The 13732-nt window shown below is 48.4% G+C and overlaps 2 protein-coding genes across 3 annotated transcripts; both read right to left on the bottom strand.

Annotated features, from left to right (window-relative positions):
* Positions 1 to 446: 446 nt before the first annotated feature.
* On the bottom strand, positions 447 to 10077 carry LOC134757232 (putative golgin subfamily A member 8I). Of its 2 annotated transcripts, XM_063698428.1 has the most exons (14): positions 9821 to 10077; positions 9648 to 9732; positions 9443 to 9552; positions 8311 to 8397; positions 8097 to 8204; positions 7814 to 7901; positions 7181 to 7437; positions 6848 to 6927; positions 5524 to 5600; positions 5001 to 5092; positions 4326 to 4426; positions 4146 to 4243; positions 3895 to 4050; positions 447 to 3809 (listed from the first exon to the last, which is right to left on the bottom strand). In XM_063698428.1, the coding sequence occupies exons 1-14, from the start codon at positions 9971 to 9973 to the stop codon at positions 3634 to 3636; spliced, it is 1668 nt and encodes a 555-aa protein (XP_063554498.1). In that variant the 5' UTR covers positions 9974 to 10077; the 3' UTR covers positions 447 to 3633. The 2 variants fall into 2 exon arrangements, with proteins under 2 accessions (XP_063554498.1, XP_063554497.1); XM_063698427.1 differs by lacking the exon at positions 6848 to 6927 and having other exon boundaries at positions 5524 to 5599; positions 9821 to 10070.
* An 8-nt stretch (positions 10078 to 10085) lies between these two features.
* Positions 10086 to 12437, bottom strand: LOC134757233 (golgin subfamily A member 8N-like; the record flags this gene model as incomplete). Its single annotated transcript, XM_063698429.1, has 4 exons — positions 10086 to 10169; positions 11023 to 11103; positions 11286 to 11345; positions 12234 to 12437. Coding segments are annotated over 4 exons (393 nt in total), but the record flags the coding sequence as incomplete, so codon positions are not given.
* Between the last annotated feature and the right edge of the window lie 1295 nt (positions 12438 to 13732).

A 13732-nucleotide genomic window follows, 5' to 3' on the forward strand; every position in this document is an offset into this window, starting at 1 on the left:
ATTGTAAAGGGGTTACTGGGAAGGGGAGATAGGGACAGTGTGGTGGTGGAGACCCCAGCCCCACTTCTCCAGGCTTTGCTGACAGGGGCCTGCTTTTAATTTTTATTTTTATTCCATGACTTTTTTAAAAAAAATCCCGTAACTTCTTTTTCATAACTTTTTGGAACTTTTCATAATACTGTTTTCTACTTTTTTCCCACAAGTTTTTTTGCCACAACGTTTTTACATTTTTTATCCCATAATTTTTCACCCCATAACTTTTTTAATCCCATAACCTTTTACATCTTGTGTTCTTTTGAGAAACACTTGCATAGTTATATTACAACTTTGTAAAAATGAAACACATTATCTCATGCCAAGCATGCCCAGCATTTGCACAGTATCAATACCTTTAATACTATAGTTTTCAAGAAACGCAAAATAAAATTTTAGGCAAAAACAACACATTGAAACAATTTAATAATTTATTACATTACAGTGGCATCACACCAGCAGTCAATAAGGCCACTCTAGGGAAAAATCTTTCAGTATTTCCATGACACATTCTGTTTACAATAATTCATAAACTGGTAAAATTCATTCTAAGAAAACTTGGCAAATAAAACTTTGGACTGGAATTGACATTTCTTTCTCTGCTTTTCGTTCCCACCATTTCTTTCTTTTATACTACAGTATTCATATTTTAAAATGTTTTAGATTATTTCAGAACATTAAGATAGCAGTTACATTTTTTAATAGTTATATTATTTTAAAATGACTCTTTAAGATAAAGTTTTAGAGAAACTATATTATGGATAGGGCTGATTTACATTTTCAAATTATCTAAAATCAGCTTTGGTTTTAGAGCTTTTTTTTCATTTCTGGAAAATTATCAGGTTGAATCAAATATTTTTAAAATGATTATTATATATTGCCATCTTTAAATAGGTGTTTTGATTCTTCCTACAGAAATTAAAATGTATTCAGTGGAACTCACATTTTAAAATTCTATGTTTCTGATGAACTCTAACATTCCAATGTTGCCTTCTAAGCAAACTGAAAGCTGCCTTATACTGAATGAGGAAGAGCACAAATACTCAGCTGAATGAGGTATCGCAAAAGACTGCATGCACTTTGGAGAAAGACTTAAGTTATTGTCATACAATTTCCATTCTTTTTAGCTTTTTCTTAAATATATGACAAATGCCTACACAAAGAGTGGTATTTCAGTCAATATAGTAAATTCATTTTCCAGACTGACCTTCAGCTTAAATATGCCAGTGTGTGATTTAATCCATAGGCACCTCATGAACACATTATTGTCAGATTGGTTACAGATGCTAAACGCTATCCGAAGGTCATTCCTAGTCACTGATATTTATCAGGGTAAAAGTGAAGTGATTGCAACGATAAAAGTACCTTTGAAATAATTTATCAATGTATTAGATAAACCCAGTTTCAGAATGATAAAAGAAAAAACGTTAGACCAAATAATGTGGCTGATTAACAGTGGTCCGATTTCTAGCCCGAGGGTTTAAAATGCTCTTAAAGTAAGTGTCTTTAAACTGAACTCAAAGAATGCAAAAGCGGCAAGTTCAGAAAATAAAAGGCGAGAACAGGACTTTAAGTGCATTTTAAACCCACGGGCTAGAAATCAGACCACTGTTAATGAGCCGCATTATTTGGTCTAACATTTTTTCTTTATCATTCTGAAACTGGGTTTATCTAATACATTGATACATTCATAAAATTTGGAAGAGTCAGTTGAAGTCACAAGGACCGAATATTTGCACCCTTTCAGTGAATGCCAGCAAATCTGTTATTCCATCGGTAAAATCGTATTGTTGCTCTTCTGTTAATGTCATATTTATAGAAGTATCATGAGGATGCCAAATGCTAAAAATGGAGATGATCTAGTAACTAGAAATCCCCACCACAGGGAGCACACACACCTATCTCCCTGCATCCTAACAATGTGATGTGTTTTGGAACACAGACATTAGAACTTCATGAAGTTTTAACTGTTGAGTCTTTCCCAAGCATCATCAAGTTACGATTTAGGCAATATATAACTGAAATGCATTCATTCATCATGCATAGGCACAATCACATAAATATTGCACAAAATATGTCCCTAACAGAAACCCAGAGGAACAAAAACATATTTCACTTTGTAAAGAATTCTGTGAGAAAATATAACTCTGATTGTATAGACACGTTTCCTGATAATATAATACATTGACATTCATGAACAGTAGATTGCACTGCAGTTTGTACACATTTTAAGTTTCATAAACTTCTCCTTGATTTTCAAAGATAGTATGATACCGTCTACTAAAACTCCTTTTTGTTTCAACTAAGTATCTCACATATATTAGTTTATAATAATGTTTCTATTATTTTTTAAAGTGTTTTCCATTCAAAGAAAAAGAAGTAAATTCCTATGTCAGAGTAACCAAGGTGGTTGAAGAATAGGTATTAGCCAAAGAGGTCTAGATGGTAAAATCAATCTTCAAGCCTCCAAGAATCTCCGTGAACAGAGAGGAATGCCAGGTGTCACACAGCTTTCCTTCACTCTAATTCATTCTTGACTAGAGCCTGTATGCCTGTTCCAGGGACATTTGAGCTCGTAAAGGATTTCTTATGATCTTCACTAAATACATCAAGAGGAATGCCAACCAGTGCCCTTTTGTGTACTGGGGCATGTAGTCATGTGATTAAAACAGGTAACATGAACTCTGACTTTAAAATGTATTGTAGATACAAATGCTCTAAGCTAGGAAAGGTTTTCCACATCCACAGTCAATGATGGGAACCTTTCATTCCTCAGAAATAAGCCCTTTTTAGGTCATCGAAAAAGAGTGCAACTGCTGCAGCTCATGATGCAATATCTTCATGAGCCCAGAGCACATACAAATCCTAAGGGAACCACCATAATACACCGCTAATTCCTGGCACCGGAACAGATGAAACACACTCTATCCTGGACATACCTGCCAGAGGAGGCCACTTTCCTCTTCTGTGAGATTTAAAAAGCTCCCCCAAAAGGTTTCACTCCCATCACCAATACACAGAAAATGGAGGAAAGGCTGTTTCCAGTTCTTGGCCTTTAAACAACTCTAAATGTCAGTACTCATAGTGGCATATTACAAAGTAATAAACGGTGCACACTTGGGGGCAAACTACATATTGAGCTAACGAAGAGCTCACTGTGATTAAGATTAGATCAAACAACAGCAGAACATAGGCAAATTTTGTCTGAATGCTGTAGTGAATATACATGCTGCAATAACATTAAAAAAGCATGGCAGCCTATTCCAAACCAGCGAGAACAGTTCTGGGCAAAGGGTGGGTCTTTGTGTGTTTGAACTCCCACCACGTAAGGGCAAACTCGATATGCATGCTAATGACCTACAATTATGAAATTAAAAAAGAAAAATGCTAAAGGATGCCAGAGTGAACATCAGTGAGAGCCACAGAGACCCACTCTCTTTTAACTTTTTACGAATAAACTTAAACTATAAATTAGAAACACAAATAATCATGAGTGACTCTAACATTCAAAGGAAGTAAATGAATTGTGTAGGAGATTAACCCCATAACTTGGTTTCCTATTTAAAAATTTCTTGAGCAGCTTTTTGATGATGGTGATGTTTATCTCCTTCTTCTTGGCAGCCAAGCCCAGCAAAAGAACGGCACACAGCAGTTGCTGCCCAAGCCTGGGTGCTCCTGGTGGTCCTGCACGATCGGTTGTGCAGTAGGCTTGTCAAGGAGAGGATCCTCCCTGGCCTCTCCTTGGGCAGAGGAGGTGAGGCTCACCTCACAAAGATCTTTGGAGAGAGGGAGGCAGGGATCTCAGCACAGTGGGAGCCCCCCTCTTCCTGCCTGCCCACCCCGCCTGAGGGGTCTACTCACCACCATGCTTGTCTGCAGCCCCAAGCTCCTGGGGGGCTGGGGCTCCTGGACTGGGCTCATCAGCAGGGTTCTGGGCAGTGGCCAGGAATTTTCTGTGCCCATTGTTGTAGTTGCTGGAAGCCGCAATACCATCTGCTGCATCTCCAGCAGCTTCACCTGGAGGGAGGGGTGCTCAGCTGCCATGCCGCTGCCTGCACCCACCCTCACCCCCACCCCCACCCCCACCCCCACAGAGATGTTGCACACCCTACCTTCATCTCCTCCCTGAGCTCCAGCCTGATGGTGTCCTCCTCCCAGTGCCGCATCTTTGGCACAGCCCCCTGGTTCTGATAAAAGGTGATGGATTTTCCTGCGGGAGGACAGGGCTCAGACGCTGGGGCCCCTTCGACGGCCCTGCAGCTCCCCCTGCCATGCCCTGGCCTCCCACTCACTGATGGCATCTCTCTCGCCAGTGGTGGATGAAGCAAAGTTCTTTTTTCTTCACCAGCTCACTCAGGTCTGCCTTCTCCTCCAGGTGGTCCATAAAGCTGCTCTGGAGCCAAAATATTGCAGTCACATCTCGGCAGCGACCTGCCCTCAGGTGGCATTTTCCAGTCATGGAGAAGGCGGAGGTGAGTCCTGGCATGGGCCAGCTTCTCCATGACCTCCTGCAGGGCCCAGTGGGTCTCCCCACTCACAGACTTGCCCCCAGGCCCTGGGGCTCCAGGGCCTCTGGCCACCTCTGGCTCCTTCTGAGCCGAGGCCACCGGGTGAGCCAGGCGCTGGCAGCACACCCTCTGCTCTTTCACCTGCTCTTGTAACTGTGCCTGCTTCTCCTGGGCACTAGCTCCAGAGGACTTGAGAAATGCCACCTGAGGGCAAGATGTGAGCATTCTTCTAGGGGCATACACAGAAGAAATGGGGCAGAGAGGTGGAGCGCAGCCCCTTCCCTTGGGGCCTCAGAGAGTGCACCTGTTGGCCACAGGTGAAATGGTGTCTGACCACTGGCTCTCGGAAGGGGTGAGGGTCCAGAGAAATCAGAAGGCAGGGAAACGAAGAGCATTAAGGGGTCTTGGAGGGACCACAGAGAAAGGTGGCAAAATGGGTGCAGGGGGAGTCAGGCTCACCATGGCCTCCCTGTTCTCCAGGTCCTCTGGGACACTCGGCACGGGCTGAGGTGCCTCCTCCCCCTCACTGTCCAGATGTTCTCCTCCGTGCCCTGTGGGGGGTGGCCAGAGGGGTCTTCAGACAACCCAACAAGGGAGGTACTGTGGGCCCACCTCTACCTCCACCCTCACTGTGTAACCCTGAGCCAGCCCCTCCCCAGAGAAGAATGAGCTGTTGTTCTTTATTTTTACTTTTAAGAATCAAGATCTTGCTATTCCGCCCAGGCACACTCCCACTACTGGTCGATGTGGGAGTTCTGACCTGCTCCCTTTCTGACCTTGGCCAGTTCAGCCATCCTTAGGCAACTTGGTGACCCCCCGCTCACAGGAGGTCACCACACTGATGCCGAACTTAGTGCAGGCACCCGGTCGGCATAATGACCAGCTGTTCTAAAGGTCTCTTCCAACTCCTCAATCCTATGCTGCTAGCAGTCCCCCCTTCCTCCTGGGGCTCTCTCCTCTTCCTCTGAGCGGTCTCCCGTACCTTCCCCAGGGAGAGCCATGAGGCTCAGCTGGGCTGTTAGCTGCTGGTTCTGCTGGCTGGCAGCTTCCAGGCGCTCCTAAGGGGCCAGGAAAGAGTGAGAAGGGATGGAGTTTACCAGGTCGTCCCCCTCACAGCCCCATCCTCGGCAGCTCCCTCCCATGGGTCTCCTGCAACTTTTGGCAGGCCATCTCGGCCACTGCTTTGCCCCAAGCTTCCTGCTGCTGCAGCTGGTTCATTAGCTGGGTCTGTTGCAGTCACTGCCTGTACAGCGCCTCCTTCTCACAGGTCAGCTGCTGATAGGCGGCCACCTGCTGCTGATAGGTGGCCACAGACTGCTGCAGGTGACCCAGGTAATGGTCTGGCTGCTGCTGCAGACTCTGAGCCTCTTGGCTCTTCAGCTCCCCCTGCAGGAAGACCCTGGGTGTGAGGGCACGTGGTGGCTGGTTTCCAGATTCTGGGCCCATTAATACGGTAGCGGTAGCGAGGGCACTGTGGGGCTCTGTCAGCTACCCAGGCCCCTGTCCCCTTACTCCAGGCCTAAGTGACTGCCTCCCTTTCCTAGAACCCCATGCCTCCTTCCCCAGCCTCAAATCTCATACCCTCTTCTCATTTAATCCTCAGCACCTCTGTAAGGAAAATGCTAACTTCCCTTTGAAGTTAAAGAAACAGAGACTTAGAGATGCAAAGTACTTGAATGGTGACCAGTGGAACCGAGGCTGGAATCCAGTTTTAATCTAAGGAGTCTTTTTGTTTTGTTTTCAGACAAGAGTGTCACTCTGTGGCCCAGGCTGGAGTGCAGTGGTGCAACCTCAGCTCACTGCAACCTCCACCTCCTGGGTTGAAGCAATTCTCATGCCTCAGCCTCCCGAGTAGGTGGAATTACAGGCATGCGCCACAATGCCCTGCTAATTTTTTTTTTTTTTTTTTTTTAAATTTTAGCAGAGATGAGGTTTTACCACATTGGCCAGGCTGATCTCAAACTCCCGACCTCAAGCGATTCTCCTGCCTCAGCCTCCCAAAGTGCTGGGATTATAGGCATGAGCCACTGCACCTGGTATAAGGAGCCTGTTATAGCACTGTCTCTTCCCCTGTGATTGGGGGCTCCATGCCTCTAGCTGGGATGATGATGTCCAGACCTGAGAGGAGCCCAGGGCTACCCACCTTTAAAAGTCAGAGGCAGGAAGCAAGAAACAGTCACAGGACTGCCCTGGGGGGTGCTGTGGTCACCAGCCCCCAGGCTGGAAGCTGCCTCTGGCCTGGCACCTCCCCTCCCAAGAGGCTGCTGCCCGCCTCCCAGCCCTTCTTGGATGGGGTGGAGGTTTCCGTCTCCTTCACCTCACCAAGCTTCTCCTGTAGCTCCTTTACTTGCTGCTCCAACTGCAGTGCGCTCTTGTTCTCATTGTTCTGGACAGCGAGAAGCAATCGGCAGCCACCCACTGCAGCTGGAGACCCCAGAACTTGGTGTCTGCCTCCCATGGCACTGGGAAGGCTGGAGGCAGGTTAGAAAAATCACCCCCTCTCCCACAGCCACCTGGCTCACAGGTGCCTTTAGAAGTAACCTTTCACGTGAGGGCTACACTGCCCCATTTTAGAGGTGGGGAAACAAAGGCCCGGAGGGCTAGGGAGGAGGGCAGGCTCCCCAGTTGGGGCAACGCACCGGCTCCTCAAAGACGCTCTGTGGCTTGGCCAGCTGCTGAAGCTTCTCATGCTGCTCCTGAAGCCTCTCCTCCTGCTTCCGAAGCCTCTCTTCCTGCTCCCGAATCCTCTCTTCTTGTCGCCGGTTCAGGAGACTTATGTGCTGATTGTTTTTGACCTGGGCCTGGAGCTCTCCTGCCACTCTCTCTAGTTCCTTCCTCAGGTGCTGCAGCTCCACCTCAGAGGGCACTGCTGGGGGCTCCGGGGGCAAGGGTTCAGCTGAGAAAGGAAGCAGATAATAAGGGCCTCTGGATTCTCAAAAAAGAAAAACCCCCCTCTTGGCGCACAGCTCCTCTCAGGCTCCTCAAACTTGGCCTCACTGCTAATAATTCCTCGCACCCAGATGGTAGCCAGTCTTCCAAAGCACTTTCAGAGAAAGAGCACTGCTGTTGGCTGACAGCGGGCCCTCTTTGCTGATGGGGACACTGACACACTGAGACTCATTGAGATGACAAGACTCGCCGTCTCCTGGCACAGATCTCTTTCCCTCTGCCTCAAAGCCCTTCCATCCACCCACCTCCCTGGGGCATTCTAAGCCACCCTCACAGCCCTCTGATGCCAGTCCTGCTCCCAGGTCATGCCAGCCCCATCTTACCCATCTGGTTTTTAAGTTCGGACAAGCTCCTCTCCAGCTCCTCTACCCAATGAGTATAATGCTCCTTCTCTGTCTTCAGTGTGTAAACCTGCCCAAAGCACAGGGGGAAAGGGCCCTGGAGAGAGGGGCTGGTGGCTGGACAGGCTGCCCTCTCCCTCTCTGCCCCCACCTCCACAAAGCCCAGACCCATGACCACCTCTGGCTCTACTATTCCCATTTTACAGATGCCCAGAAAGATCCAGTGACCTATCTAATGTGGGGGGGCTGAAGGGTCAGATCTCACCTCCTGCGACATTTTTCTCATCCTCTGCTGCCACAGGGCCCTCTCTCCTTTTATACTATCAGCATACTCATCTTTTTCTAATTGGAGTTGTTGAAATGACTCCTTCAACTGCAAGAATGGGCACAGAAGTTAGGAAGGGCTGTCACTGGTCCTCACCTGCTCCTGGCCACCTGGGGTCATCGTCCTTCCACATCCCTCCCTCGGAAAACCTCACCTGTGTCAGCTGCACTTTCAGTAGTGCCTGCTCCCGCACGGACTGCTCTAACCACCACTCCGTACGTGCTTTGCTGCGGCTGGACAACTGGATGGTGAAGAGTGAGAAGTTTCAATCTGGAGAGCCTGGGCATTTCCACACAGTGCCCCTTAAAAGGGCTAGGGCTAGGCCCAGTATACAACTCGGTCAGTAAAGATCAAGGCATTTCCCAGCCCGTGGTCTGGTTTTTAAAAGAACACAGTAAAGTTGGAACGGACAGGGAATGAGATTGAATTTATAGCTGGCTAACAGAGGCCCAGAGAGATCAGATAATATTGCTATTGTTATTACTGTTATTATTACCACTGTTTGAACCTTTGTGGAATGCTTCACCAGGTACCGTGCTAACAATCCCATTTAATCCTCGCAACCACCATAGGAGACAGTTACTATGATTCCCTCTATTGTGGAGATGAAAAAACATGGAGTATTTGAGGTTAAGTGCTTGCCTAAGTTCACTTAGGCAGAGCTGGGATATAAACACCCAGGTCTATCCAATTCTCTAAGCCCATTTTTCTTGCTGGGGATGGGGGCACAGATAAGAAGGGGAAAATTAATCTTTTGTTCACTTTTTGAAAGGATGATACATTCACATAGTCCAAAACTCAGAAGGTACAGAAGGGAAGTATCTCCCAGCCATCTTGTTGCTCTCTCCTGAATTTTTTATGAACGCTTACAGACATGTTTTATGTATATTATCATAGTATGTACACACACACACACCCACACACATGCACGCGTTTCCTCTTTCTACAGAAATGGTAACATACTAAAGGTACTCTTCTGTACCTTCACAGTACAAGTACCCAATACCCCACCTAGGACTTGCCCAAGACCACAGCCAGGTAAGGGCGGGGCAGGCACTTGGCCTCCAAGCTCTGCGTCCAGTGCTCACTCCGCACAGTGCCCCCCAACTCACCCACAGCAGCTGACTCGGCCCCAGGCTGCCACTAAAAACCATACAAAAAAGTAGCAAGAAATGGCCATGCTGCCTTCTGGGCAGGACATGCCATCCTGCAGAAGGGACCTTTAGGCTCACTCCTCCATCTGCAAAACCAGGCTCCCAGGGGATGGGGCAGGTGGCTGGACTCACCTGGTTTGCCGCCTTCTTCTCTGTGGCGATGACAGCAGAGAGAATCCTCTCTAACTCTCCTTCACACTGCATTGAATGTTGCAGGCGGACAGCCAGGTCCTTGGACTCTTCTGTAATGAGAGAGTTGAGATGGGGCCCAAAGGACTCCTCCTGAAGACCTGTCAAAGTGCCAGGTTGAAGGATGACAGGGTGCCCAGATTCCCACCTTCAAAGTATCTGAGAGAACGTTCCATGTGGTACAGGTCTGTATTTAGTTCTTCCTTCTGTATGATCGATGTCTGGATTTGACCCTTTGGGAGAAAAGCCAAGCAAGTGCTGAAAGAGAAGGAAAGAAACCTTCTCCGGAGGACAGGAGGAAACTGCACACCCTCCACTCACCTCTAGCTCCCTTTCAGCTTTCTGTTTCTCCTCATTTGCGTTCTTTTCCTGTAGGAAGAGGAAGACAGAGCTCTTACCAGGGGGAGGCAGAGATGGCACAGCAAGAGACATGCCCCCAGAATGCCACCAATGCCCCAGGACAGGCCCACCCATGGGACCAGGTTATCAGGGGCCCTGTGGGGATGGGGTGGAATCTGAGGGGTGAGGCTTCTTCCCCAGGCTGGGAGTGGGTGAGACGAGACTGGGGCCTCTATGTCTGAGTGCCCCCCAAACCCAGCAGTCATGTCGCGAGGAAACGAAATCACGTTACTTCTTCCAGCTGATGTTCCACTTGTTTCTTCTGTTGTTTCTGTGGGGAGAGTCAAATAAGGTGATGGAGGGTGGCCCCCTCAACTCTATTCCCCAGACCAGGAAGCGGTAGGCAGGGGCCAGGAATGGATTTTAAAGGCAAAGTTCTCAGACATAATGGGAACACAAACTGGTAAACTCTCCTCAAGCTCCCAAGGACAGAGGATTTGGGTCTTTGTTGGCTTTTGCCCACAGCCACAGAACTCAAAGTCTGAATCTGGAATCTCTTGAGAGGACAGCAACATAAACCTCTAGAGATGCAGTTTCAGAAAGGCCCCTCCTTCTGGCAGCTTGTGATTTAGAAAAGTGGGTTCATTCAATAAACACTTACTGAGCACGTATGGACCAGGTACGGTTCTTCACAGCAGATACAGGATGGAAAAGGACAGACAGGAGCCCTTAGCCCTGAGGTCTCCACTCTAGGGGGCCTTTAAATCTCAGACTCGAGAGCTAACAGAGACCTTTGATACTCACTACCTCCTCTGGAAACACGAGCCCAAAAAGGAGAGGTGGCTTGTCCAGAATCAAAGAGCAAATTAGGGACTGAGTCATGGCAGAAATACGGGGCCCTTGACAACCAGTCAGGCTAGCACTTCCCCAGGAGGCAACAACCCCAGGGCGTGTGTAGCAAGGACTCGAGCAGGGGTGTCTGGAGAGGAGAGAGTCGGCAAAGAGGGCAGCAAAAGAAGAGCCATGCTGCATGCTCTGGGGTCCCTCCAGGTGAGGCCTGGGCACCCAAGCTCCCTATTTGTCCCGGGCACCAGGGACCCCCAGCCCCTTTCTTCAGGGCCCCAAGGGGAAACTGGAGCCCAGGATTGGCAGCGTGGAATCAGGGGACCCCACCGGACTCTTACCAAAGATTTGATGGTTTTCTTCAGCCGACTGATTTTGACGGACGTTGAATCCAGGACTACTGCTCGTTCTTGGCACGGGCTCTGAGGTGCATGCAGAGAGGAGGAGGTGGAGCAGGAGTGGGGGGAGAGGTAGAGAGAACGATCGTTAGGGCTGGGGGTGTGTGGGCTGTCTCAGCTGGCAGAGGGGCACCCAGTCCCACCTGGAGGAGGAGGTTGGAGGGTTGACCCGAAGGGTCACTGCACCTCCACCCAGAGCCTCTTACCTCCAGATCTTTCAGGGTAGCAGATGATGTAGGGCCTTCCCTGTGGAAACCTGTTGCTGACTACAAGAGATGAGAGTGCACATGGAGATGTTCTGTCCCCCACAGTGTCTGAGCCCTCTGACTTCCTTTCTTCCCCATCAACTGGCAACATTTTCTTTTCTGCCTATCTTGGACCTTTTGTCCCATAACTCCTTTGTGCCAACTTCTCTCATGGTTCTTATCTCCCCACCATCCCATCCTGGGGCCCCTTCAGTGACTCCTGATGGCAAGTGGCTGTTCCCATTGTCCTGGTTTCCCCTTGAGACTGGGGATGAGGAAAATCAAACCATATCCTGGGTGTCCTGAGTGTTTACAGCAGGCCATGTACTAGGGATTAACATAAAAACAACAATAACAAATCTCATTTAAACTTCACAAATGGAAGTGAAACAATACCACCTCTATTATACAGATGTGAAAACAGAGGCCCAATGAGGTCAAGCAACTTGCCCTAAATCATATCCCTAGCAGAGCAGATGGAGAGGCAGGATTCAAACCTAGAATTCCTTTTTTTTTTTTGAGACAGAGTCTTGCTCTGTCACCAGGCCGGAGTGCGGTGGCATGATCTTGGCCACTGCAAGCTCCACCTCCCAGGTTCACACCATTCTCTTGCCTCAGCCTTCTGAGTAGCTGGGACTACAGGCACACGCCACCCCGTGTGGCTAATGTTTTTGTATTTTTAGTAGAGACAGGGTTTCACTGTGTTAACCAGGATGGTCTCGATCTCCTGACCTCATGATCCGCCTGTCTTGGCCTCCCAATGTGCTAGGATTACAGGCGTGGGCCACCACACCCGGCTAAAGCCAGAATTCTTAACCAGTACCCAGCAGTCCATCCACAATCTTAAGAATTACCCTCTATTGCCCCTTGGGCCCCCTGTCCCCAGAAGCCTGGTCAGCCAAGACTCACATCCCCAGGTGGCTGGCAACCACCACAAGTGGCTGTCTCAGGGATACTGCCATTTGTTTTTCTGTTCCTGTTCGTTCCTGCTGGAACTCTAGGGCTGTTTTTCTGCCAATATTCTTTTAACTGTTGGAAAGAAGAGCAGTAATATTCATGAGAACCGTCAGCCCCTACAGCCACATCCTCCTTTACAGTTTTTACAAAATACACTTACACATCATCTGATTTAATGACACCAACAACTGTACAAGGTGTTGTCACACTCATTTAGCGACTGAGAAGGATTGCTATCATGGCTAGAAAAAAAAAAAAAGGCAATACTGGAACTTTGAAACTCAGTCTTCTGACTCCAAGCTCTGAGGTTTTGCCAAGAATCAGCAGCTGCCGGGGACCAAAACCAGAGGCAGAGGTAGAAAAGTAAACATTAAGTAGGCAGGAACTGTATGCCCTGTGGTTTAGTTGTGCATCCTCACACGTCTGTTAGTGTGAAGAAGTGCACCAGTACCTCTCAAACTTTTCTATCAATGTGTCCTCATGGCAGAAGGCAGCCTTTCTCTTAAATCAGAATTTATCAGAAAGAGGACAACCCAAGCCTCATTTCAGAGAGAGGTCTGGTATACTCTTAGAAACCTATGTGACTGTCATCCCTAAGTACATTCATGTTTTTTCTCTTGATCTCAAGAGAATCAAGGGAAACTGATGCTTCAGAAAGATGTCCCACATTTATCCTGTGGCACTCCAAGTACCCAAGGTTGAGATAATATGAGGAAGATTCAAGGTGTCAAGTTCAGTTTCCCAAGATCTATTCCACAGAAGATGAGCAAATGTCACTTCAGAGACCACTGACTGAAGGAGAGTCTGGTCCCAGAACCATGGAGAATTAGAATATGAGGTGGAGAACTCAGAAAAAAATGTTAAAATCTCTCTGGAAAGTAGAAGCCTGGGAGAAAACCAAATCAAACCCATTCTCTCATTGCCACCCAGAGATACTGTCAATGTTTTGAGTTCATGGGGGAAGTGTAGGCTTTTCCCACCGTCAACATCTGTAAGGGAGTGAGGCAGCCTGGAACCTCTTGCTCCTAGGTCCCATAGTCTCCATTCCCCTTCCAGCTGGAAATTTGTGCTGTGACCAGAGGAACCAGAAACGGGGTGAGAACGCTTAGGGGACTGGGTCGTAAGGTCAAAGGCCAGTCTTGCAGTAACGGCAGTTACTAGGTGGGCTGTGACATCACAACATTCCACTCCTCCTGGTCGGGGGGAGGGACCATGTCAGCACCATGTCCAAGTCGCCGCTCCACGATGGGGGAGGGAAGCACAGGGTTGGGACCCAGCTCCTTGGAGACGCCAGCACAAAGAACCCAGGGAGGTCGACCTTGAGGCAGCAGGAGGGGAGGGCACAGTCTGCAGCAGGGAGTCCCAGGAGTCACCAGCCCAAAGTCACCCAGGGATGACTGGCGAGGGTGGGGCCTGGCTCCTTGGAGATGAGAGCCCAAAGAGCCCAAGGA

Source organism: Gorilla gorilla, chromosome 16, assembly GCF_029281585.2.
Source record: "Gorilla gorilla gorilla isolate KB3781 chromosome 16, NHGRI_mGorGor1-v2.1_pri, whole genome shotgun sequence".
Classification (NCBI taxonomy): domain Eukaryota; kingdom Metazoa; phylum Chordata; class Mammalia; order Primates; family Hominidae; genus Gorilla; species Gorilla gorilla.